Raw genomic sequence first — 27,540 nt, forward strand, 5'->3', positions numbered from 1 at the left:
AATCTGAGGGGTAACTTTTTCACACTAAGGGTGGTGGGTGTATGGAACAAGCTGCCAGAGGATTAGTTGAGGCTGGGACTATCCCAACATTTAAGAAACAGTTAGACAGGTACATAGATAGGACAGGTTTGGAGGAATAGGGACCAAACGCGGGCAGGTGGGATTAGTGTAGCTGGGACATGTTGGCCGGCCAAGTTGGGACAAAGGGCCTGTTTCCACATTGTATCACCCTGTGACTCTATATACTCCACCGTACAAAAGAAAATTACTTTGTGAATACTTGGCCAATGAACTTATCATTCATTCATTTCCTCATCATAGTCTACTTTAATGTGCTGTTTTCACACCTTACCCTTTCATATCTCTAGCCTCCCTCTTCCCGGACTCTCAGTCTGAACGGTCTCAACCCAAAACGTCACCTATTCCCTTCTCTCCAGAGATGCTGCTTGTCCCGCTGGGTTACTCCAGCATTTAGTGTCTATCTACAGTGTAAACCAGCATCTGCCGTTCCTTCCCATACAAAGTTTTGGAGTTGGATTGTGTTTGGGAATAGTTTCCTTTGTGTTTACAGGCTAGGCTTTGGGTGCAGCTGATGCGAGATCTCCGCCATGGTGTCAAACTGAAGAAGGTTGAAGAAAAGCAGTACAACCCCCTCCCTACAGAATACCACCTTACACCATTTGAGATGTTAATGCAGGACATTAAAACTCGGAAATATAAACTACGCAAAGTCATGGTAAGATTCAAGACTAACATGATAGCAGTCTCTTGATTTGCATTCATTTCATCATTTTATTATCCTACTTTAGAGAATGGTGAATATTTCAAAGTAGTTATATCTGATTTTCTTTAATCCAAATGTGCCACAACTTTCCTGAATAAATACATATCAATTGTATACATAATACTATATAAAGCGGCACAATATCTCACTTCTTCTTCTTGCGTACGACGTGCACAGCCTAAAGTTGTAGGACAACCTGGTCTATTTGATTGTGCACGCCGGGTTGATTGCATTCGCAGAAACAGGGCGGACCACGTGAAGGTTGCAATCTCCCACCCCAATATCTCACTGGTAGAGTTGTTTAAGAAAGAACTGCAGATGCTGGAAAAATCGAAGGTAGACAAAAATGCTGGGGAAACTCAGCGGATGAGGAAGCATCTATGGAGCGAAGGAAATAGGTGACGTTTCAGATTTCGACCTGAAACGTCAATTTCGATGCTGTCTCACCCACTGAGTTTCTCCAGTATTTTTGTCTACCTTCACTGGTAGAGTTGCTGCCATACAGCACCAGAGACCCAGTTTCGATCCTGACTACGGGTGCTTGTCTGTAAGGAGTTTGTACGTCCTCCCTGTGACCTGCGAGGATCTCTGGTTTCTTCCCACACTCCATATACATACAGGTTTGTAGGCTAATTGCCTAGGTATAATTGAAAATGGTCTCTAGTGTGTGTAGCATAGCATAAGTGTGAGGGGATCGCTGGTCGGCGTGGACTCGGTGTATCTGTAAACTATACTAAATATTTTAATTTATTTTGGTTATAGAAAAGTGCAAGACCATGAAAATTCCAGCAGTCTTGTTTGTTTTAAAATGAATGGCTTTTTAGTTGTCTAATTAATTTGTAAGTGATTCCACATTGGCTGCTTCCAGCAAATGGTGCTTTTTGTATAAAATAGAAAAAACTTACCTTTTTTTTTATAAACCACCCATTTGCAGGATTTGTGCTGTTTTGAGAATATTATCAGTGATCAACCTCTTTATATTTGCGCTCTATTGTAAAATTATACTGCATAGAAACAGACCCATCGGCCCAACTCATCCGAGCTGACCAAGTTGCTTACCTGAACACTCCCATTTTCCTGTGTTTGACCCACATGTCTCTAAACCTTTTTTATTCATGTCAAATCAAGTTAAGAGAGTTTATTGTCATGTGTCCCAGATAGGACAATGAAATTCTTGCTTTGCTTCAGCACAACAGAATATGTAAATATAATACAGAACAAGAGATAAAGTTCATTGTGTCTGTAGACCATATATACACAATAAATAAACAGATAAAGTGCAATAGTAATAATAGGCTGTTATTGTTCAGAGCTTATTTGATGTTGTGTTTCATAGTCTGATGGCTGTGGGGAAGCAGCTGTTCCTGAACCTGGATGTTCCAGATTTCAGGCTCCTGTACCTTCTTCCCAATGGCAACGGAGAGATGAGTACGTGGCCAGGATGGTGTGGGTCTTTGATAATGTTCGCAGCCTTTTTGAGGCAGCGACTGCGATAGATCCATTCGATGGTGGGGAGGTCAGAGCCAATGATAGACTGGGCAGTGGTCACAACTTTCTGCGGTCTTTTCTGCTCCTGGACGTTCAAGTTGCCGTACCAGGCCATGATGCAACCAGTCAGGCTGCTCTCTGCTGTGCACCTACTGTGTACCTGTTCAAATGTCTTTTAGCTGTTTCTAAATAGTTCATCTGGAAGACTGTTCCACATATTTACCACCTTCTATATGACGAAACGTGTTCCTCGGGTCCTTTGAATCTTTCCCCTCTCACCTTAAATCTTTGCCCACTAATGTTAAAACGTCCTTTCTCTGGAAAAATGATTTTGATCATTCACCTTATCCATACCCCTAATTATTTTATATCCCTCTAACGGGTCACCTCTCTACTGAAGCTTCTGAACAGGCTACACTCCAGTGACTGAAGCCCCCAGCCTGTTCTGTATTTCCATATAATGTAATCCTTCCAGTCCCAGTAACATATTTGTGAATTATCTTTTTTTTCTGTATCCTTTCCATCTTAACGACATCCTTCCTATAGTTAGTCGACCAGAACTGCTCACTTCACTCCGTATCTATGTTGCCATTTTTGGGGAACTAAGTACTTGTACCATTTATTTATACAAATTATCTTAAATTTCCTGTATTCCAAGATGGCGTTGCGCTCGCTAGCAGCTCTTGTGTTTCTTTGGACTTTTTGTTGTTTTCAGCGTGAATGTATGTCTCCCGGTGTGCCTTGTGTGGGAGGTGCTCTGGGGGAATAGGGGAAACCGATTCCAGTCACTTACCTCGACGGAGATGCGACTTTTCTCCGTGTTGCATTTTCGCCCCTCTCGCGGATTGGTGCGGCCTTTCCGACCGGAGACCGGCCCGGAGCTTCAGCAGCAGGTGCCACGTGGACCTTAACATCGTGGAGCTGCGATCCTTTGCCGGGCCTGCTGACTGTATCATCGTAGAGCTCGGTTTGTGGAGCTTCTAGCCGCGGGTATTGCGCTGACTCTAACATCGCAGAGCTGCCTGCGATCCATTGCCGAGGAACGCCAGAAGATGTGCTCCGACCGCGGGCCCTGTGGACTTGGCATCATGAAGCTGCGGTCTCCGGTTGGAAGTGGCCGTTTCGGGAATTCCACACCGCGGAGTGTTCCCATCCGTCCCGACCTCGGAGTTTCGATCACCCTGGCGAGAGGGCTGTACATCAGGCTGTCTGCGGAGTGTTCACGGCCCCGACCATGGGTGAGCGGAGGAGGAAGACTGACTGGACTTTTGTGCCTTCCACCACAGCACGAGGTGCTGGTTCCACTGTGGTGGGTGTTTATGATGAATCTGTTATGTATTGTGTTCTTTCTTTCTTTCTTGCTAGGAGAGGGCTGCTCATCTGCCCAGCTTACTTACGCTTGAAACTGCATCACGGCGAATGGCTAACACAGCACCAGGACATCATGAAGCAGATGGCACCACTCAACCCCAAGTTGGAGTGAATGCCATAGATAGACAGATATTTTTTAAATCTAAATCCTGGGATTATTAATGTTTAAGAAGGAACTGCAGATGCTGGAGAATCGAAGGTTACACAAAAAGTCTGAAGAAGGGTTTCGGCCCGAAACGTTGCCTATTTCCTTCGCTCCATGGATGCTGCTGCACCCGCTGAGTTTCTCCAGCTTTTTTGTGTAACCTGGGATTATCAAGTTGTGTAGAAACCAAAACCTAAATTTAAATGTTGCTGGTTGACATAGATGTGGTGGGCTGTGTATCTCTTTGACTCCGCATTCTTTCCCTAGTGAAGTGTCTGCTTGGTTCACTACTTATAATGTTGTTTTAGTTTAGTTTAGAGATACAGCGCAGAAATAGGCACTTCGGCCCATCGTGTCCCAACCGACCAACGATCCCCGCACACTTACAAGGCCTTAGGATATCAATAGGAATAATATCCAATAGTCTGGAATATCTGCCAATCTTCCCCCAATCAATGTTAAACAGGCCTGTTCATCAGAGTTTTATTGTGTATGTTTTTTGCTGTATAGCTTTTTGACAAAGAAAGCACCTGCAGGTGCTTGTGCTCTGAGCTCTCTCCCAGGGAATCAAATTTGACAATCTTCCATTTAATTTTAATTTTCAAGTAGGTATGAAATCGGCCAAATGCAGTGGGATCCAGGGACTGGTCGTGACCGCACCCCCTTCTAACTACCAATATTTCTGATATTCCGGTAATATTTTATCTGGGTTTATGTTGTGTTTTCAGGCATAAGAAATTCGAGGCATGTGAGATTTTGTGAACAACCTTCCAAGTATTGACAAAACAAATTGCGGCCATTTTTGAAAGGAATCTAGTGCAGATTTCAACTATTTTGCAATGACGCTGAAGAGCCTGTTGGAGCCCTTTCTCCATTTATTGCTTCTCTACTTCAGCATGGTTTTCTTTGACACTCCCCAAGTAGTCCGTTTTTTCCAGGGGCACCGCGGTAAACTTTGTCCGAACATGGAAATGCATTCTGTTATTGCAAAGCTCACCCAAGATGGCGGCCAACCCGGGCGACTGCGTGCTCGCCACAGAAGCAGATCGAACGGTCGCATATTACAATCATAAGGTCATAAGTAATATGACCCGGCAAAAGATCCCCAGGCCTCCGCGATGTTGAAGTCAGCATCGCGCCCACGGCTAGAAGCTCCGCAAACCACAGCTCCACGATGTTAAAGTCACAGGCCCAACACTCCGGAGCTCCAACACCACTCCACAATGGTAATTCAGCACTGCGCCACTGCTGAAGCTCTGGGCCGGTCTCCGGTAGGAAAGGCCACGCCAATCCAGGCTGCGGTGGGGGGGCGAGGCGAAGATGCTACACAGAAAAGACGCATCTCCGTCCAGGTAAGTGACTGGGAAACGGTTTCCCCCTATTCCCCCCACATACAAAAGACTAAACCTTTAGAATATACTAAAAATAAAAAAAGGGAGAAAGGACTAACAGCTGCTGGCGAGGCTGCCACTACAATGGCGCCACCCGATGATATCCCTTATTGATTCCCTTATCATGTATTTATACACTGTGAATGGCCCAGTTGTTATCCTGTATTGTCTTTCCGCTGACTGGATTGCACACAACAACAGCTTTTCACTGTACCTCGGTACCCATGATAATAAACTGAACTTGTCATTTCTGCACGGGTGTCTGACTGCAGACAAAGTGACATCATAAATCTGAAGATGTTTGTCGTAAATATGCTGCATGTATTCACGTTAGTTTTCTGTTCCTGAAAACAATTTTAAGCAGCATACTTAGACTGTGATTCATGGTCACATTTTCTGTGCTGTTTGACTGATTGCCTTTGTTTTCTTCTGTGTTTCTCCTGAAGTTTACAGCCGTGCAGCAAACCCAGTCTTGGACTAGTTTGATGTGTGTGGACAGATCATTGGCTTTGTATTTCTCAGTGTATTGGATAAATGGAATGTGATAATGCATTGAGTAACTTGAGAATGAATGAACACTTTCTTGTCACATGTGACAAGTCACGGTGATATTGTTCGTTTTGCACCCGAGGTATGCAAAGAGTCGCCACATAAAGGCTGGCGACAAAATTACAAAGTATCCCGCGCCAGGTCCTCCTTTGTTTTAGACAAGGGAATTAAATGTGACATCCCTAAAAGGCAGATTATTATCTGAATGGTGTCAGATTAGGGGAAGGAGAGGTGCAACAAGACCTGGGTATGCTTGTACATCAGTCACTGAATGAAAGAATGCAACAAGACCTGGGTGTGCTTGTACAGTAGGCAGTTACAGCAGGCAGTGAAGAAAGCCAATGGCATGTTGGCCTTCATTGCGAGAGGATTTGAGTTTTGGAGCAAGAAGGTCCTTCTGCAGTTGCACAGGGTCCTGGTGAGACCACACCTGGAGTATTGTGTCCACTTTTGGTCTCGCAATTTGAGGAAGGACATTATTGCTATTGAGAGAGTGCAGTGTAGGTTCACCAGGTTAATTCCCGGGATGGCGGGACTGAGTTATGATGAAAGAATGGGTCGACTGGGCTTGTATTCACTGGAATTTAGAAGAATGAGAGGAGATCTTACAGAATCATATCAAATTCTTAAAGGATTGGACATGTTAATGCAGGAAAAATGTTCCCCATGTTGGGGGCGTCCCGAACCAGGAGTCATAGTTTACGTATAAGGGATAGGCCATTTAGGACTGAGATAATTAAAAACTTTTAAAAACAACCCAGAGAGTTGTTAATCTGTGGAATTCTCTGCCACAGGCAGTGGAGCCCAATTCACTGGATGTTTTCAAGAGAGAGTTAGTTAGCTCTTGGGGCTAAAGGAATTGAGGGATATGGGGAAAAATCCAGAACGAGTTGCTGATTTTGGATGATCAACCATGATCATATTGAATGGCCTACTCCTGCACCTATTTCTTATGTTTCACCCCACCCCCCCTGCCACCGCCCCCCTCAAGGCAGCTCCCCCATTTCCTGAGTAGAAATGTAAATGTATTTTCATGTGCAACATTTCTATTTCTTTCTTGAAATTCTGAAGAAATATTATTGATCTGAAGCGTTAATTTTGCTTCACTCTCCGCAGGTGCAGTCTGACATGTTCAGTACTTATTTCCAGTACGTTGTCTCATTAGGTCATTTTTTAACATATATTTTATCTTGTTTTCATATTTCTCCTTGTATGGTATTGTGGAGACGGAATCGCTTTCGATCCGATTCATCCATTGTCGATGTGTAATAAGTATAAAATTGCTGATATAAAATGAATAGTTCTGTAGTTTCATCATTACAGCACTCTTCAGCTCCAAAAACACTGAAGTTGGAAAGGGTATAGATCATTTTCAACTAATATTGTTTCCTGTGCATCCAGGTTATTGATTTTTCTCTCCCCACTGACCCCTGGATTTGCAAAGCATCTACAATTTCAGCATGTGTAGTCATTCAGAAATACTTTCCTCCTCAAATGCTCTCTCACTGTTCACGATTGCTCTCTGACCTGTTTAGCATTTATCTCTGGCAGCTAACTAAAATATAGGTGAACACGACAGAGTATCAATATGCGTTCAGTAAAATAGAGTAAGTACAATAGTATACTGTTTCTTTCCTCTTCAAATTTGTGACATGGATTTTACTGCCATGTATATACTTCAGCTGAAAATTAGGAGCAACAATGTCGGGTTGCTGAAGAATGGCCAGGATTGCTGATTAGTTTTGGTGCCTTTTATTTTGGTCTTTGTGCTGATCGGTGGTCTGGTTCCTTGTTTGACCCGATGAGTATTCCATTTCTGTTTGCAGGTTGATGGTGACATCCCTTCATGTGTAAAGAAGAATGCCCATGAACTCATTCTTGACTTTATAAGATCACGGCCTCCTTTAAAACCGGTAAGATTACCTCTTGATTTTTTTTTTTAAATGACACACAGTGCTGGAGTAATTCTGGGGGGGGACTGCGTTTGGCAGCATTTCTGGAAGACATGGATTGCTGATGTTTCAGGTCGGGACCCGTCAGACAGATTGCGGGTGGGACGGGGGGGAGAAAGCTGGAAGAGAGGTGTGGGCAGGGAAATCTTGCCAAGTTTTAAATGGACATGTACATATTGGAACTGCAGATGCTGGTTTAAACCCAAAGATAGACATGCATCTCGACCTGAAACATCACCCATTCCTTCTCTCCAAAGATGCTGCCTGACCCGCTGAGTTACTCCAGCTTTTTGTGTTTACTTTAAGTTATAAGTGGATACACGTGAGGGGGGGGGAGGCGATCGATAGATGGTTGGACAAATGCCAGAGATGACGACACAAAAAGCATGAGCTGAGGTTACAGGTGTGAATTGTGAAGCCAGAGGAAGGAATCTACGGTAGGTGGGAGGGGGAAAGGGAGAAATGGGTGCAAAGATGTTCTTCCACATCACTTTGTTTTCTTCTTGCTTTCTCCTACATTCACTAGTTACCACTTACCAATGGTTGGTTAGGCTGCCTCAGGACATAAGTTGAGGTAATGGACACATTTCTACCTTTGTATGTGGATGTCATCTTTGAGCAAGCAATTGTCAATGTGGGCCAATCACATGTGCAACACTGCTCCACAATTCCCCCTTCAATATTTTGTAATCAGTGGCTTGGAGTACATACATAATATACATTTTACATGGACAAGAATAAGCAATCTCTTTAGGCATTTAGAATCCATATACTTCATGTTTAGAAGGCATTATTTACTGCAGAAAAATCTCAGGTGTTTTATTTCAGAAAAACACTTAACTGTTGATTTTACGTACATTAGACCTAAAGCAAATACTATTCATCACTATAAATCAATCGGAGAAACTCAGTGGGTGAGTCAGCATCTATGTGGAGAAGGTTTAGGCGACGATTCGGGTTGAGACCCTTCTTCAGACTGATGTCGGGGGTGAGGGTCTACCTTCGATTTCTCTAGTTATTTCTTAAACTACAGTTCTGTCTTAAACTATAAATCAATCAGTTTTCCGTTTGCAGTTGACTCGGACTTTACAGCCAAAAGTGAGCAAAGTTGATGAGCTGTTTGTCCAGAGCCTTTTGCACCCATATTTACTGTTATGAACGAAATCCAACACTGTGGCATTCTCCTGTATCTTTGTGAACAGGGAACCAGTAGGTCTGACTCTGAAAATTAATAGCCCATTATCTGTTATTTGCACTTTATCAGTTTATTTATTCATGTGTGTGTGTATATTTATATAATGGTATATGTACACACCGATCTGTTCTGTAGTCAATGCCCACTATGTTCTGTTGTGCTGAAGCAAAGCAAGAATTTCATTGTCCTATCAGGGACACATGACAATAAACTCACTTGACTTGACTTGATTTGACTAGGTCTATCTTGCATCTCTTTCATTCATTAATTTGTTCAATATCTCCCAACATCGCCGTCTATATCTCTCGTTTTCCCTCTCCCCTGACTCTCAGTCTGAAGAAGGGCCTCCACCCGAAAACGTCACCCAATCCTTCTCTCCAGAGATGCTGCCCGTCCCGCTGAGCTACCCCAGCTTTTTTGTGTCTATCTTCTGTTTAATCCAGCATCTGCAGTTCACATCCATACACACATCTCCTTAACCAGTTAATTTGAAGAATCCTTCATGAGAGCAGAGTTGAGGGAATTGGCGATGAAGAGGGTTAAAGATAGTCCCATGCTCTCTGGATTTGCAAATAAAAAGTGAGATGATCCCATTGCCAAATGCAGGTTTGAGATGTATTAACAGCATTCTCTAGTCGAGAGGCATAATGTTCCAAAATGGAGTCAGCCTTTATCATTTATGACTAAGGTACGGGGAAATTTAACGCAAAAAGTTGAAAATCCTTTGAATTCTGTACCCAATAAGACAACAGATATTAAATCCTGAGGCTTTTTTAGGCACTGATGGAATTAAGTGAATTGGGCAGGATGTGAAGATGAGGTAAAGAATCAGACTCCCAACTGAACAATCTTCATATATCCTTCTATACCCCGTGATTCTGCTCTCACTCCCCATCCCCCCCCCCCACTTGTAACAAGGACAGGGTCCCCCTTGTCCTCACCTTCCACCCCACCAGCCATCACATACAACAGATAATCCTCTGATATTTTCGCCACCTCCAACGTGATCCCACCACTGGCCACATCTTCCCATCTCCTCCCTATTCGGCTTTCCGCAGAGACCGCTCCCTCCACAATTCCCTGGTTAATTCGTCCCTTCCCACCCAAACCTCCCCTCCCCTGGTACTTTCCCTTGCAACCGCAGGAAATGCTACACTTGTCGCTTTACCTCCCCCCTTGACTCCATCCAAGATCTAAGCAGTCTTTCCAGGTGAGGCAGAGGTTCACCTCCTCCAACCTCATCTATTGCATCCGCTGCTCTAGGTGTCAGCTGCTCTACATCAGTGAGACCAAGCGCAGGCTTGGCGATCGCTTCGCCCAACACCTCCGCTCAGTTCGCAATAACCAACCCGATCTCCCGGTGACTCAGCACTTCAACTCTCCCTCCCATTCCGAATCCGACCTTTCTATCCTGGGCCTCCTCCATGGCCAGAGTGAGTCCCACAGTAAATTGGAGGAGCAGCACCTCATATTTCGCTTGGGTAGTTTACACCCCAGCGGTATGAACATTGACTTCTCCAATTTCTGGTAGTCCCTGCTTTCTCCCTCTGTCCCCTTCCCTTCCCAGCTCTCCCACAGCCCACTGCTTCCACCTCTTCCTTTCTTCTTCCTGCCCCCACATCAGTCTGAAGAAGGGTCTTGACCCGAAACGTCACCTATTCCTTCACTCCATAGATACGGCCTCACCCGCTGAGTTTCTCCAGCATTTTTGTCTACCTAAAGAATCAGTCGTTACCTCTTTACACGGGGTGAATTGTGGAACAAGGTCAAGAGCCATGGACCCACCTCTGTCCCTTGAGTTTATTTTCTGATATGCAGAATCTGCAATAGGAAGTCAGTATCCTGAACTCATCGCTGGTTCATTTGTAAAAGAAGCGAAATGCAGTGAAAAGTAAAAATGCTGTAAATTAGTATCAAAGTCCCAATGGCTGAGTGGTACGCTGTAATTTTGCACGAAAATCCAGCGCAAAGCATTTTCATTTGCTTTGAAAGAGGAATAAATGCAATAAAAATGATCTTCCTACCACAATTACTATACCTATTTCAGTCTATACCGATATACCAATTTTTTTTTAAAAATTAGACTCTAATATTACTAATTGTATTTGGAACTATAGATCACATAGAATTACAAAAAAACACTTATGTAAACCAAAAGAGGTCGGGGGACTTTCACTTCCGAATTTTATGTATTATTACTGGGCAGTGCATATTAAGAATATAATTTATTGGCTGGATAGTTCTACCCAACAGACAGAATGGATAAAAATGGAGAAAGAGGATTGTCATCCTTGTAATATAGGAACGATCCTCTTCTCCCCGAAAAAACTGAATAACACAATATATAAGAAGAACCCAATTATATATGGTACAATAAGAATTTGGAAACAAATAAAATTATCTTTAAAATTAAGAAATTTATCATTGTTAATGCCAATAGCGAATAACCCTTTATTTAAACCATCTCTTATTGATAAAACATATAACCAATGGGAAAGTCTCGGAATTAGAAGGATCGGGGGGATATGTACGAAATGGGAACCCTACTATCATTCCAACAATTACAATTAAAATTTAAACTGAAAAACAACCAATATTTTAAATATCTTCAGATTTGCGATTTCATGAAAAAATATATACAAGGATATCAAAAAATAACTCCTGAATTATTGGAAGAAGCAATGAATATTGAAGCTGACACAAAAATTAATATCATATTTATATAATAGTATTCTAAATATAGACCTACCATCGACAGAGGTACTTAGAGAAGAGTGGGAACGGGAATTAATGATAAAAATTACGAAGGTTACATGGGAAAAGTACTTGATATATATTCACAAATGTTCAATTAATGTAAGACATAATCTAATTCAATTTAAAATTTTACATAGATTATATTATTCAAAAACAAGATTGAACACATTTTATCCAAATATATCCCCCATTTGTGATAAATGTCTATCCCAAAACGCAACTATAACACACTCCTTAGTTTCCTGCATAAAACTTTATAGATTTTGGAGTGATATTTTCGAAATATTTACAAAATTATTCAAGATAAGAATGGAACCCAATACTGAAATGATTATATTTGGCGTAATGGAAGATGGGAATAAATTGAACACATCTCAACATTTATTTTTTAACTATGGTTTAATAATAGCAAAAAAATTAATACTTAAATTTTGGAAAAATACATCAATACCAACGCTTAAAATGTGGATTGCAAGTATGTTGGACACCGCACATCTTGAGGAAATGCGATTCCTCCTAATGGATAAATCAGACCAATTCATAACGAGTTGGTCTCCATTTGTTGTCTTTTTGGAATCATATGGTGCAACACAATTGTAAAAACTAACTGTTTCAGGACTGGACGAGGGTTGGTCAAGATTATAAACAATGATCTCCTTACACTTTATTTTTTTATTTTTATGTCTTATTCTCTTTTTTCTATTTTCTTTTTCTCGACTTTCTTCACTCATTTGTCTTTCTTCTTTTTCTTCACACACTATATATCTCACGCTTTTCTATCCTCTATCTAATTTATTTTTCTTATTCTAATCTTTCTTTAATATAACAAAAAAAATAAGAAGCTGTACATAAAATGTATTATGAAAATATATATTAGGCACTTTGGTGCCATATGATTGTTCTAATAACTTACTTCTAATAAAATAAAAAAAAAAAAAAAAGAAAGAGGAAACCGCACATGATTTAAAAAATATTTGTCTGTTTTCTTGTCTGTCCTGTGTGGAACAATACAGAGAGGCATCTTTCACAAGATCTGTTTCAATCTATCCAATAGCTGCCAACTGTTTGAGTGCCATTTTACAGGGGTATTTTGGATAGTAATTACTCTAGCTGCCTTCGCAAATCAGGCTCCAGATATTGTGCTCCGTGAATATTGATTATCTTTTGCAAGGTTTCTGGATGCCACTTGTTCATCATCGTGGCATTTACCCGCAGGTGAACCTTGGTTGATGCTCTGTAGATTGGTGTCACTCATACTGTGGCTCCGCCCACAGGCATATTAGAGATCTCTCTCCTCCCACTCCCCTTCTCCCCCTCTCTCCCCCTCTCTCTCTCTCTCTCTCTCCCTCTCCCCTCCCTCTCTCTCTTTCCCTCTCTCTCTCTCCCCTCTCTCTCTCTCTCTCTCTCTCTCTCTCCCCCTCTCTCTCTCCCCCCCTCTCTCTTCCCCCCCCCTCCTCTCTCCCCCCTCTCTCTCCCCCCCTCTCTCCCCCCCTCTCCCCCCCTCTCTCTCTCCCCCCCTGTAGAGCTGCTAATAAAATACTTTGTATGTAACCACTGTGTGAGTTTCATCATGTTCAACATGCTCTGATTTTGCATTCAGAGAGAGGTTCTGTGTGTATTATTTATCCAGTTGTCAGAGTCAATGATTTGCTTTCTTATTTGCGTGGTACAACATTTTTTTAAAGTCTTTCATTACAATGGTGACTTGCGTGGGCCTACGTTTTTTATTTGAATGGATCTGTGTAAATGCCGTGCCTTTTTAGATCCTTTTGTTATTTCCTCTCACCTCTGATACCAAGAGACAGCAAGAAGTAAGGGAATGATAAATAAATATTTTAATTTGTTTTGGGAAAGGAAATATAAATTCAAATTTAAATGATCTCGGAGTTTGGGGAGGAAGATCAACATGGACCAGTGAAGTCAATACTTTATTAAAATAATTTTTAATTAGATTTGTGTTTTGATTTCTATATAATTGTCCTTTATTGTTATAGCATTGTGCTTATATCAGCATTATTGTGCTTGAAATTCTGTCCAGCACAAAAATCTGTACCTTGCTGGAACATGCTGCCTATTTGAGCGTTCAATATTGTGGCCATTGAAATGCTGTTGCTTGCAAAATTTAATCCCATTGTCTCAGCAAAAAGATTCCCATCAAAGAGTCTTTCGTAATGGGATAAAAATACTTTTAGTAGTTGCCTTGTGGATGTATGCTTACTAACTATCGATCACAGGCTTAAGTTTCAAAGATGCATCCTGTTGACATCAGCCGTGCTATTTTGGTAGGGGTTTGACGAGCTGCTTTCCGGCAGGATTTGAGCTATGGGATGATATAACTGACCTAATTTACATGAATTAAAAATGAAGCATTAATTATTGTCATTGTTTGATGTCAGGTGAGTTTGGGCCTCGTTGGCATTAAGCTGGACACCAAAATTGCTGCCCCTAACCTCACTTCTCAACAGTGAGGTTCCCATCGCCTCCCCAAAGAAATGATCCAATGCAGTTGCGTTACATCTTCTGCAGTGCAGCAGCAGCAGTCATCCCCGTGCCTTAACGCATGCACCCTGTGCATATTCATAGAGACAAACCCAGCTCCTTGAACTAGATGTGGATAAGTAAATTCAACGTATGTGATAAGATTGTACAGAAGATAGACACAAAGTGCTGGAGTAACTCAGCGGAAATGGTGGCATCTCTGGAGAGAAGGAATAAGTGATGTTTCGGGTCGAGACCCTTCTTCAGACTCCAGCACTTTGTGTCTACCTTCATTGTAAACCAGCATCTGCAGTTCCTTCCTGTACATAAGATTGTACAGGTTCAGCACATTAGGGTGCATCATTTTTTTTCAGGTGTCAATGTTGTGGTTAAATGTACACAGAGTATCCTTCAACCAGTTGCTCGTTGCATGCAACTGCTTCATAAAGGGCCTGTCCCACTTGGGCGTCGTTTGCTCGTCACGCAGATGGCGCGCAAAGATTTTGTACATCCCAAAATCCTGGGGTGCAGCGCGCGTCCGCGCGTCACTGCCTACGTCACCACGCACCATGAGCACCAAGCTCGCGTAATGCGTCGTGTGGCGTGACGCGTAAATAATGTTGTGTAAATGACGCACAAATGACGCCCAAGTGGGACAGGCCCTTAACGTGCTGACTTGTGAAGTCTTGGCAGTTGCCACTGTTCAAATAATGTAATTTGACATGAAAGGAATGAGATCATGTTATTATTACTTCAGACTGTCAAGTAAAAGACGGTGGGAGTGGCCTGTGACACACAGTGACGTTATATCATCTATATCATTATGTCACACAGTGACATGTTATATCATCTAGACATACACGTGTGATCACGTTAAGTCGGTACATTCACATTAAGTCTGCACATTGCTGTATGTCGTCACCTTGCTGAGTAAATTCAAAGTTAGATGTGATATTCTGCAGCAGCCCACGGGATATGAAAATTGCTCAAATGTCCTCATAATTCTTCCACCAGTGCTCTTTCCAGGTGAATAAATGCCTCTGACTAATTGTTCACAGGTCTCTGAGAGGAACTTGCGACCCAAGCCACAGAAGCCACGCAGTCTACATGAGCGAATCCTAGAAGAGATCAAATCATCAGAGAGAAAGCTTCGGCCAGTGAAGATTGTTGGTAGAAAGAAAAACAAAGGTGAGACACATTTGCTACATCAAGGGGTGTTAGAACGCAGCATCAAATTCCTTGCCCTGGTCCTGTCATTTGGTAGGTGAGATTTAGTAGGTAATTTAGATATCTCTAAACTAAACTAAACTCAAAATGATTCAGCATGGAAACGATCACGGATAGTCCGAGGTAGACAAAAATGCTGGAAAAACTCAGCAGGTGAGGCAGCATCTATGAAGCGAAGGAATAGGTGACGTTTCGAGGAGACCCTTCACCCAGGTCCACATCCCAAGCATTTAAGTGCTAATTGCTCTCTGCTGTTTACAGAGACTTAGTTCTCCTCCTGGACCCAGGACTCCCAAAACAAACAAACTCTCTGCTCCAAGTTCAATTGTCAGAGTACATTACCAAGCACACTGACGAAACGTGTAGGAGGAAATTGCAGATGCTGGCTTGCACCAAAGGTAGATGTGAAATGCTGGAGTAACTCAGCTGGCCAGGCATCATCTTCTCTCCAGAGATGCTGGTATTCCTTCTCTCCATAGATGCTGCCTGTCCCGCTGAGTTTCTCCAGCATTTGGTGTCTACCAAGTACACAAAAGGATTCCAAATGTTCTCAAAGCTTCCTTAAAAAAATTGCAACATCCCCACGGATTCATGGGAGTCCCTGACACTTGACAGCCCAGCGTGAGGAAAGAAGATTCTGGATGCAGTTGAGAATCTCTAGACTGTGCATCAGAAGACAGAGAAGACCTTTGAAAGTGACGAGGGATGTCCCACTCGCCAATTCTCCACCCTCCTGCTCCATCTACGGAGAGTCCGCACTTTCCACAGTGGCCTCTTTAGTCATCTCAGACCCTACACAACTGTAGTGGCAGCAAATTGTCCTCGCTCTTGAGGGGCTAACGAAGAAGACAAGTGCTGTGTTGTACCTTGATAACCTCGGTATCCTAAAACGCTGTTCAGCTGCCTTATGGGCCTGTCCCACTTACATGACCTTTTCAGCGACTGCCGGCACCCGTTGTAGCTCGTTGCAGGTCATTGAACATTTTCAACGTGTTGAAAATCCAGCGGTGACCAGAAAGACGCTACAACTCTTTGTGCGACTGAGGAGACGACTCACGACCATACAGGCGACACCCTGGCGACATGTCGCGGCGTGAAGCCTTTATGGTCGTGAGTAGTCGCCTAAAGAGTCGTACCTCGTTCTGGTCGCCGCTGGATTTACAACACGTTGAAAATGTTCAGTGACCTGCAACAACCTACGACGGGTGCCGGCAGTCGCTGACAAAGTTGCTTAAGTGGGACAGGCCCATGAACCTTTTACGATGCTGTGTGGAGAGTATTGCCGGTACAGTCAGGTCAGTGGGTGATCATACAAAATTGGATTCCACATTGAAATGAAACCACTGCAATGTTGCAGTCCAACATGTGTGAAGCTGCTCATCCAAGCTGATGGTAATGGCAGGAGGAAGTGCATGAGGGTTTTGTTTCCCAGACACTACGACCAGCTGTGCTAAACAGCAAGATTATCGATAAGGATGTCGTCATTTAGTCTATTCAATAACTCTGTGTGAAAAGGGTGACATGTTGAGGATGGGCAACACGGTGGTGCAGTTGGTAGAGCTACTCCCTCACAGTGCCAGAGGCCTGCATTCCATCTTGGCCATGGGTGCTGTTTGTGTGTGTGTGGTATTTGCACCTTGTCGCTGTGACCACTATGGGTTTCCTCCGGGTTCTCCAGTTTCCTCCCACATCTCCCAGACGTGCAGGTCTTTAGGTGAATTGCCCCCAGTGTGTGGGGAATAGATGCGATGGTGGGATAACATAGAACTAGTGTGAATGGGGATTGGTGACTGGCATGCACTGGGCCCTGCCTCCGTGCTGTATCTCTGAACTAGCCTCAACTTGCAGCAGACTGCTGATGTCAGTAAAGGGCCTGTCCCACTTGGGCATCATGCAGATGGTGCGCAAAGATTTAGTACATACCAAAATCCTGGGGCGCCGCGCCCGACCGCACATCACTGCCTATGTCACCACGCACCATGCGCGCATCATGTGCACGGCACAACGCGCGTCGTGACGCGTAAATGATGACACGTAAATTACGCCAAATGACGCCTAAGTGAGACAGGCCCTTTACAATGAAATCCAGTGTTGAGGACAATTGTTGTTAGCCTTACACATAATGAGAGGTTGGGTAATGTTTCCGGAGTAGGATATAACTGACCTAAAGGCCCTGTAGTATACTGACCCTGTCAGTTTGGCCCAAGTTAACTATGTTGAGTGAATAGTTAAATCAGAATTTGTCATATTCACACACTCCCTGAGTTAGAATCTGCTTGTCCTTAAAATGTAGCGTTTCGTTGAGTACAGCCCACATCACCGTGATTGTCCGGTGTAAATGATTACCTCCTATTAAATATTATTGCTCTACTATAAAGTAGACTTAACCAAGTCCATTGCTGGCAAGGCAGACGACCCTCACGTTATAGCAGTGTTGTGTTTCTGTTAAACACCTCATCAGCATTTTCCAAAACATGAGGCCACATGTTTACAAGGATCGCAAGTTGAAAAATAATACATTTTGCGTTTACTTGTTTACTTCTTTTCAGAAACATTAGAACTCAGAAACACAGAAAAATAGGTGCAGGAGTAGGCCATTCGGCCCTTCGAGCCAGCACGGCCATTCAAAAAGACCATGGTTGATCATCCAGAATCAGTAACCCATTCGTTCCTGCTGTAGAAACATTAGGATTTCCACAAGAGCTGTTTAAAATTATTATCCCAAACTCAAATGTTTGAAGAATGAATTGTGAATTTTGTAAAGGTGAATTTCTATGACAGTAATGCAGAGGTTGTATTTTTTGTTAAATGACTACAATTTGGAACTCATTTGATGCACACTTAGTTTGTTTCTCTAAAGAGCAGGATAAACGCTGAGAACTCGAGCCTGTGTGTCGCAATGTTCTGCGCTGGCCCGGGGCTAGTTAATCATTGTTGTTGAAGTTAGAAATTCATTGCCTTTGCAGAGCCAACATTTGGATCGCTACCGTGCCTGGTGCACGCCTGCACTGATGAGCTGAAGTCAACTTCATGCATCGATCTCTCAATCCCTGAGGCAATGGGAACTGCACAGAGACCCAGACCCAAGGTTCTACTGAAAGCACCAACACTGGCTGAAATGGATGAAATGTGCATTTCAGAGGTAAGAATGTAACCTCGTTCATTGACGCTGAATGGCAGCATCCATTTGAAGAAAAATTTGGTTTCTGGAGAAAGATTATGTCTATCTTACAATTGAGGTGCATGCCTGATAAGGGTACAGATGTCTCCCTGTACATCGGCGAGAACAAGCGAGGACTTGGCAACCGCTTTGGTGAACACTTTGCTGAGCCTTGGACCCACTGGATCTCCCCGTTGTTTCCCGTATCGTTCCCACACTGACCTTTCTGTCCAGGGCCTCCTCCATTGTCAGAGTGAGGCCACGTGCCAACTCGTATTCTGCTTGGAAGCTGACAACCCAATGGTATGAATGTTAAATTCTCCAATTGTAGGTGACCTCTAAACCCACTCCTCCTCCATTTGTTTTGTCCCCTCTCTTTCCACCCCTCCTCTCTTCCCTGGGCCCCACCTCGACTCCCAACTATTTATCTCTCCCCCACCACATTCCTCCCCCCGGCTTCACAACCCTCAACTCTTCAAACCTGTCTCACAACTGCTGTTCTTATATCTGGCCTTTATACCAATCACTTGCCTGCCAAAACCACCCTCCTCACCTGTGTCGACCTGTTACCTGCCCCACTTTGTCCAGCCTCTCCCCTTTTCCAGCTTTCTTCCCCCACATTCAATCTGCAGAAGGGTCTCGACCCGGAATGGCACCCATCCATGTTCTCCATAGATGCAATAGACAATAGGTGCAGGTGTAGGCCATTCGACCCCTTCGAGCCTATTCAATGTGATCATGGCTGATCAGATGTTGCCTGACCTACTGAGTTACTCCAGCACGGTGTATCCGTAAGTGTTTGCATTTATTTCCCTGAATGGAGTTGACTCAGATTTGTTAGCCATTGTGCAGTCTGTAGCTGTGTCAGCGACTAAAGAGATCTTTCGTCTTGGTCTGAGTTTCACTGATTACCATCCAGATTTTTTAAGCTGCCGTTGGTCTTTAACTGTTTTTGTCAGATTTGATTAAATATTCACTGGTTTAGTGTAGGGATGCAGCGGGGAAACAGGCCCTTCGGCCCATCAAGTCCGCACTGAGCACATTAACACCATCCTACCCCAGGGACAATTTTTACATGCATTCCAAGCCAATTAACCTACAAATGTGTACGTCTTTGGAATGTGGGAGGAAACCAACGTTCTCGGAGAAAACCCGCGCAGATCACGGGGAGAACGTACAGACAAGCAACAGGAACGACCCCGGCTCTCTGGCGCTGAGAGCGCTGTAAGGCAGCAACTCTACCGCTGCTCCACCGTACCGCCCCATACACTAGAATAGTACTCCACCTCTAGATTATATGAAGAATGACACATTCACTAAATAGCGTGCAATAGTATTAAAGTTGCAGCCAGACAGCATCATTAAATGTATTTCCCTTTCACCTAGTAACATTTGTGTTTATTATTCACATGCTTGTCTATGATCTGCCAAGCACAAATGTAAATTAATTTTTCATGAAGATTGTAAGGTAAAACATTTAGATTGTATGCGATTTCAGCAACATCAGTTGTCCTTGCGTTTCCTTTTTGCTTTGTGCATTACTCGGAAATCAAACCTATTTTAGGATTTGGTACTTTATTGATTAGAGCATTTGAGCCCAATTCAGAAGGACAAGGTAACATTTTTGGAAAATAAAGAAAATCGCGGATGCTGGAATTATTCTGCACGTCAGGCTTCATCTGTGAGAAGTGTGAATGTTTTGAGTCAAAGATCTATCATCAAAATTGGAAATGAGATAAAAGGGAGCTTGCAAACTGTGGGAAGGGAAGGGTGAGATGTCTCTGATCGGGAATAACCAGGTTGATGATGGTAATACAGTGAATGGAGAAAGATGGAGAAGATCGCTAAAAGATTGAGGTGCTGTGCACTGCAGGCCTGGAAGGCAAGGCTGGTGGGTCAGGGCCAGGCTGGGCATGTCATTCTCTCTGGTTTGAAAACCAAGCAACCTGAACCAACATCTCAGATGGGCAGCGAATACAGACCGAGAGAACACTTTAGCTTAAGTTTACTTTTGAGATACAGCGAGGAAACGGGCCCTTCAGCCCACCGGATCCATGCTAACCATCGATCGCCCACACACTGTTATCCCACTTTCACATTCTACACACAAGGGACAATTTACAGAAGCCAACCTGTGTATCCTTTAAACGGGAGAAAACCTACGCAGTCACAGGGGTACAAACTCTGCATAGACCGCTGGGATTCGGGATGAAACCTGGGTATCTGGCTTTGTGAGGCACCTGGTCCACCCCCTCCCCCTAGGGATAAAGGAGGAACCCACCTGGCATTTTGTGTCTATCTTCAGTGTAAACCAGTGTCTGCAGTTCCTTTCTACACATTGTATCTCCTCAAGGTGTGCCTGCTTTGAAGAAGTTCTCCTCCTCTCTCTGACGAGCGTTCTGCGACACCCTTTCTTGCTGCTCCCCCTCTGTGATTCCTCCTGCTCTCTAGCTATCTTTCATTCATGTGTTGTATGTCCATTCTATATCTCCCGTTCTCCTGACTCTCTATCTGGAGAAGGGTCTCAACCCGAAACGTCACCCATTCCTTCTCTCCAGGGATGCTGCCTGACCCGTTGAGTTACTCCAGCTTTCTGTGTCCACCTTCAGTTTAAACCAGCATCCTCTAAGTTGTAAGATTCAATATTACGTCCAAAAGATGGCAGCATGCCCAGATAGAAGATGAGTTGCTTTTCCTCAAGTTTGTGTTTCATTTAGCCTCATTGTAGCAGTGAAAATCGACCCCAACACCTTGTGTTATGATGATATTGCGACAGCTACAAGGGCCTTCAGTGATACACAAGAGTAAAGCAGCTGGTGCCAAATAACATAGGCATAAGTTAGGTCTTTATTCTCTGGAGCGCAGAAGGTTAAGGGGGACCTGATAGAGGTCTTTAAAATGATGAGAGGGATAGACAGAGTTGATGTGGACAAGCTTTTCCCTTTGAGAATAGGGAAGATTCAAACAAGAGGACATGACTTCAGAATTAAGGGACAGAAGTTTAGGGGTAATATGAGGGGGAACTTCTTTATGCAGAGAGTGGTGGTGGTGTGGAATGAGCTCCCAGTAGAAGTGGTGGAGGCAGGTTCATTGGTATCATTTAAAAATAAATTGGATAGGCATATGGATGAGAAGGGAATGGAGGGTTATGGTACGAGTGCAGGCAGGTGGGACTAAGGGAAAAAAATTTGTTCGGCATGGACTTGTAGGGCCGAGATGGCCTGTTTCCGTGCTGTAATTGTTATATGGTTATATGGTTATAGGATTCCAACACGATTCACAAGAGCAGAATTAGGCCATTCGGCCAATTAAGTCTATTCCGCCATTCAATCATGGCTGATCTATCTTTCCCTCCTCACCCCATTCTCCTACCATCTCCCCACAACCTCAGCATGCAAGAACAATATTCATTTGTTGATTTTTGTGTGTCCATTCATTTTAATTTGTCTCAGGAGGACTATGATCTCTGGCTCCTGTACAGAAGTGAGAGATTCATACACATTTGTGTTGTTTTAAAAGGAAGAAGACTCACCAAATGGAGAGATACGAAGGGTCATCAGCTCGCCAGTTCCCTTAAAACGTGACCGCTCATTCTCAGCTGAATTACAATCCAAATCGGCCTATCTCTCATCGAAGGACACCCACACAAAGTTACATTCAGTCACTGACTCTGTACCTGGAGCTGTGGCCCAGTATAAAGGTGAGTTCATTGGAGGTCTCCTTTCATTTTCCTGGCAATGAATATTAGGCAATGCTTATTGACATGACGGTGTAAATGTTGGTATGTCCGCACTTGTTGGCACTTACACAGAGGCAGCTAAATGCTGAGTCACTAGAGCCAGCACGTGCTGGAAGCTGCAGCAACAGACAATCTGCTGGAACAACTCAGTAGATGGAGCTGCATGCGTGCAGGAGAAAGGAATCATCGACAGCCACATAGAAAATAGGTGCACGAGTAGGCCATTCGGCCCTTTGAGCCAGCACCGCCATTCAATATGATCATGGCTGATCATCTATAATCAGTACCCATTTTGTGCTTTTCCCCCATATCCCTTGATTCCTTTAGCCCTAAGAGTTAAATCTAACTCTCTCTTGAAAACCTCCAGTGCATTGGCCTCCACTGCCTTCTGTGGCAGAGAATTCCACAGATTCACAACTCTCTGGGTGAAGAAGTTTTTCCTCGCCTCAATCGTCCTAAATGGCCGATCCCTTATTCTTAAACTGTGACCCCTGGTTCTGGACTCCCCCAACATTTTCCCTGCATCTAGCATGTCCAATCCTTTAAGACTTTATTTTTATGTTTCTATAAGATCCCCTCTCATACTTCTAAATTCCAGTGACTTCTTGGGTCAAAAGCCTGCATCAGGCATGAGAGGGAAGAGAGCAAGTGGAGGCTGGAGGCAGACAGTAAAAGGAGCCACAAAGGGTGTGAAGGTGGAGATGGCTAGAGGGATGATAACATATGATGAGGGTTTGATGACACTGGACCTGTACTCACTGGAGTTTAGATGAGGGGGGACCTTACTGAATAGTGAAAGGCTTGTATAGAGTGGATGTGGAGAAGATGTTTCCATTCGTGGGAGAGTCCAGGATTAGAGGTCATAGCCTCAGATTAAAAGAAATACCTTTAGGAAGGAGATGAGGAGGATTTTTTTTTTTTAGTCAGAGGGTGGTGAATCTGTGGGATTCTTTGCCACAGAAGGCTGTGGAGGCCAAGTCAATTGATACTTTTAAGGCAGAGATAGATAGATTGTTGGTTAGTTATGGGTGTCAAGGGTTATGGGGAGAAGGCAGGAGGATGCGGTTCGGAGGGAGAGATAGATCGGCCATGATTGAATGGCGGAGTAGACTTGATGGGCCGAGTTAACCAATTCTGCTCCTCTCACTTATGTGCCCTAAAGTGAGAGATGGAGGAGAGGTGGATCATGAACCGGATGAGGGAGGGAGGAGTGATGGTGAGGGGAGTGTGGGTCGAAGAGGGATGGCAGCCAGAGAGAGGAGTGGATGAGAAGGTAATGACCATGGGAGGACAACAGAGGAGGATGACTGAATTTTGGAGCCTTCCCTCACAGTGGGAAACTTTGATCCCTCTGTGTGGGGATGTCTGTGTTAAAGACTATCGTGTTCTGTGCTTGTTATTATTCGTGTGGCTGTATGGCGACCGCACATTTCATTGTAACAATTGGTACAAGTGACAAATAAATGTATCTTGTATCTTGTAAGAAGATGAAGGGAAGGTAAGGGAAAGGGAACCATTAGCAGGACCAGAGGAAGGTCAGAGAGGGGAAGAGAGACCGAGAGAGAACATAGCTGAACTGAGATTTACCTAAATTGTAATATAAATTGTTCATACCCTTGAGATGTATAGGGGAATTGGACCCAGACAGCACTTCTGGGTATAGGTCCTTCAACCTCGCCTACTGTATTCAGAAATTCTGATGATGTGTCCACCACATCATTGAGTCAAGTGCAGGCCAGATGTGTGCAAAGTATCTGACTCTATCTATAATGGCTATCCCAAGCTCATTGTTTAATTTCCCTTTATATTTATCACCTTGCTCGTTTAACAGATTCCAAGCACTGGTAGACTTTGCATTGTCGTTTATCAATCTCCTCATTGCATCCAGCTTCACTTTCATCCTCCTCTACCCACTATCTCCTTTTTATTCTTATCTTCTGCCATCCATCATCTACCTGCATCGTCTCCCATCCATCCCCTCGCCCTCTCGTCTCCTCTCCCCTCTCCCTCCTCTCCTCTCCCCCTCTCCCCCTCCCTCTCCCCCTCCCCCTCCCCCTCCCCCCCCCCCCCCCTCCCTCTCCCCCCCCCTCCCCCTCCCCCTCCCCCTCTCCCTCTCCCCTCCCTCTCCCTCTCTCCCTCTCCCTCTCCCTCTCCCTCCCTCTCCCTCTCCCCCCCCCTCCCCCTCCCCCCTCTTCGCATCCCTCCCCTCTCCCCTCTCTTCCCATCATCTCTCTTCCCCCTCCCCTCCCCTCTTCCCCCCCCCCTCCCCCTCCCCCTCTCTCTTCCCCCCTCCCCCTCCCCTCTCTTCCCCCCCCCCTCCCCTTCCCCTCCCCCCCCTCCCCCCCCCCCCTCTTCCCCCTCCCCCTCCCCCCCTCCCCCTCCCCCTCCCCCTCCCCTCTCTTCCCCCCCTCCCCTCCCCCTCTCTCCCCCCCCCCCTCCCCCTCCCCTCTCTTCCTCTCTCCCCCCCCCCCCCTCCCCCCCCTCCCCTCTCTGCCCCCCCCCCCCTCCCCCCCCTTTCTCTTCCCTTTCCCCTCTCTTCCCCCTCTCTCTTTCCTGTACTGGCTACTTTCCCTTGCCACTCGAAGTCCTGATGCAGAGTTTTGACCTGAAACGTTGGCAATTCCTTTCTCCCCACGGATTCTGCCCAACCTGCTGAGCTCTTCCAGCAGATTGTTTGTTTGTTCTCTTTGTTAAAGTTGTCTTACAAAAGAATGTTTAAGAAAAAACTGCAGATGCTAGAAAAATGGAATGTAGACAAAAATGCTGGAGAAACTCAGTGGGCGAGGCAGCATCAATGACCTCATAGATGCTGCCTCACCCACTGAGTTTCTCCAGCATTTCTGTTTTACAAAAGAATGTCTGCGAAAAAGGGTGAAGCAATCCAAGTTGACATGAATGTCCTTGTGGAGCACTCACTCCTGGCCAGAGCTTCACAATGCCACTGAGAAGTTCATTGATTTCAACGTTCCGGTTTTTATCGTGGCACTTGCCAGATCTCCTGTGTATAACAGTCGTGCTTGTTAAGAGCAAATAGGCTTGAAGAAGGGTTTCGTCCCGAAACGTCGCCTATTTTCTTCGCTCCATAGATGCTGCTGCACCCGCTGAGTTTCTCCAGCAATTTTGTGTACCTTCGATCTTCCAGCATCTGCAGTTCCTTCTTGAACAATTGTTTGGGAATGACGAGGCTTTCAGTCGGTCCTTCCAGCAGTTTTAGTTTCCTCCGCTTTCGGCATTCTGCTTTTTAAAACTTTGATGCAATGAGCATCCTACTGGCTGTAGTTTGTTCAAAGATGACTTTTTTTTCCCAAAGAATCTGGAAATTCATGCAATAAAGATTTATATCTTGTCACACAAACTCAAAAGAGCCCGATGTATTATACAACCAATTTAGACAGCCTGTAGGATACTTGACTCCATCAGCCAGGACACAGAACATATATTTCAAGAGGGCTGGTATACAAAAACGGGGATGTAATGCTGGGGCTCTAAGGCGCTGGTCAGACCGCATTTGGAGTATTACGAGTAATTTTGGGCTCCGTGTATGAGGAAGGACGTGCTGGCTCTTAAGAGGGTCCAGAGGAGGTTTACACGAATGATCCCAGGAATCAGTAGGTTAACATAAGATGAGCGTTTGACGACACTGGGCCTGTACTCGCTGGAGTTTAGAAAGATGAGGTGGGGGACTTCATTAAAACTTATGGAGTGAAAGGCCTGGATAGAGTGGATGTGGAGAGGATGTTTCCACCAGTGGGAGAGTCTAGGACCAGAGGTCATAGCCTCAGATTAAAAGACGTTCCTTTAGGAAGGAGATGAGGAGGAATTTATTTTGTCAGTGGTGAATCTGTGGAATTCTTTGCCACAGAAGGCTTTGGAGGCCAAGTCAATGGATATTTTTAAGGCAGAGATAGATTCTTGATTAGTACGGGTGTCGAGGGTTATGGGGAGAAGGCAGGAGAATGGGGTTTGGAGGGAGAGATGGATCAGCCATGAATGAATGGTGGCGTAGGCTTGATGGGCCGAATGACTAAATTCTGCACCTATCACTTATAACATAGGAACAGAGAGGTTATGATGCAGCTACAGTAAGAATTAGTCGGGAGCGTTTCAGGAGCTGGAGTATTTCATCTTATTCTGATTGCCACACGATAGGAAGGATATAGTTGCTGTCAACTGGGTGCGGAGAAGATTCACCAGGAAGTTGCCCACGATGGAGCCCTTCAGTGGCGAGGTCGAGGAGACAATAAATAGGCTGCGCTTGTGTGGGGCTGGTTTTCCTCAGAGTGGATGAGGCTGAGGGAAGCCTTGTTGAGTCGTTCAAAGTTATGAAGGATATAGATAGTGAAAACTATTTCCCTATGGTTGAGGTACCTAAAACCAGAGCACATAAGGTTAAGGTTAAGCGTAGGAGTTTCAGAGGGGATTTGAGGTGGAATTGTTTTACTGAGAGGTTGGTTGGAATGCAGAACACGGTGACTCAATGGAGATGAGGAATAACTTTTTCACCCAGAGAGTTGGGAAACTGTGGAATTCTCTGCCTCAGAAGGCGGTGGAGGCCAATTCTCTGGGTGCTTTCAAGAGAGAGTCAGGTAGGGCTCTTGAAGATAGTGGAGTCAAGGTTATGGGGAGAAGGCAGGAACGGGGTACTGATTGTGGATAATTTGCCATGATCACAGTGAATGGCGGTGCTGGCTCGAAGGTCCGAATGGCCTACTCCTGCACCTGTTGTCTATTGTCTTAGGAGGTTGTGTCGTCAGTGGCTGTTGCCATATTTAACTATCTCAAAGAGCATCTGAACAGCTTCAAATCAAGTTTAGTTTAGAGATACAGCGCGGCAACAGGCCCTTCGGCCCACTGAGTCCACACCGACCAGCGATCCCCGCACATGAACACAACCCTACACACACCAATTAACCTACAAAACTGTACGTCTTTGGTGAGTGGGAGGAAACCGAAGATCTTAGAAAAAATCCACGTGGTCAACCTGGTACAGACAGCACCTGCAGTTGGGATTGAGCCCGCGGCTCTGGCGCCGTTAGTGTTGTAAGGCAGCAACTCTACCGCTGAGCCCCCGTGCAGATCAATAATGCTGATAAATATATACTGATCAATAGATACGTAGGTACTTGATGGTTGGCTTGAGAAAAGTGGGCTGCGAGCCTCATTCTGTGCACTGTGATTTTGACTCTGGCACTTTTGACACTTTGTCACAAGTGTAAAGCAGCAAATAAGCGTTTGGAGATTGATCACTGGGTACAGAGGGAAGGAAGAGAGCTTGGTGGTGCTTAGCTCAACGTTAGTGAAACA

The 27,540-nt window shown here is 44.5% G+C and overlaps 1 protein-coding gene across 1 annotated transcript in view; it reads left to right on the plus strand.

Annotated features, from left to right (window-relative positions):
• The window catches only part of spire2 (spire-type actin nucleation factor 2), a 110,406-nt gene that overhangs the window by 67,627 nt on the left and 15,239 nt on the right, over window positions 1-27,540 (plus strand). Inside the window, exons 5-9 of the mRNA XM_055649034.1 lie at window positions 572-736; window positions 7,555-7,641; window positions 15,169-15,298; window positions 18,304-18,479; window positions 22,017-22,197. Coding sequence (XP_055505009.1) covers window positions 572-736; window positions 7,555-7,641; window positions 15,169-15,298; window positions 18,304-18,479; window positions 22,017-22,197 — 739 coding nt within the window. The remainder of the gene's footprint in view (window positions 1-571; window positions 737-7,554; window positions 7,642-15,168; window positions 15,299-18,303; window positions 18,480-22,016; window positions 22,198-27,540) is intronic.

Source organism: Leucoraja erinacea, chromosome 17 (genome assembly GCF_028641065.1).
Source record: "Leucoraja erinacea ecotype New England chromosome 17, Leri_hhj_1, whole genome shotgun sequence".
In the NCBI taxonomy this organism is placed as follows: Eukaryota; Metazoa; Chordata; class Chondrichthyes; order Rajiformes; family Rajidae; genus Leucoraja; species Leucoraja erinaceus.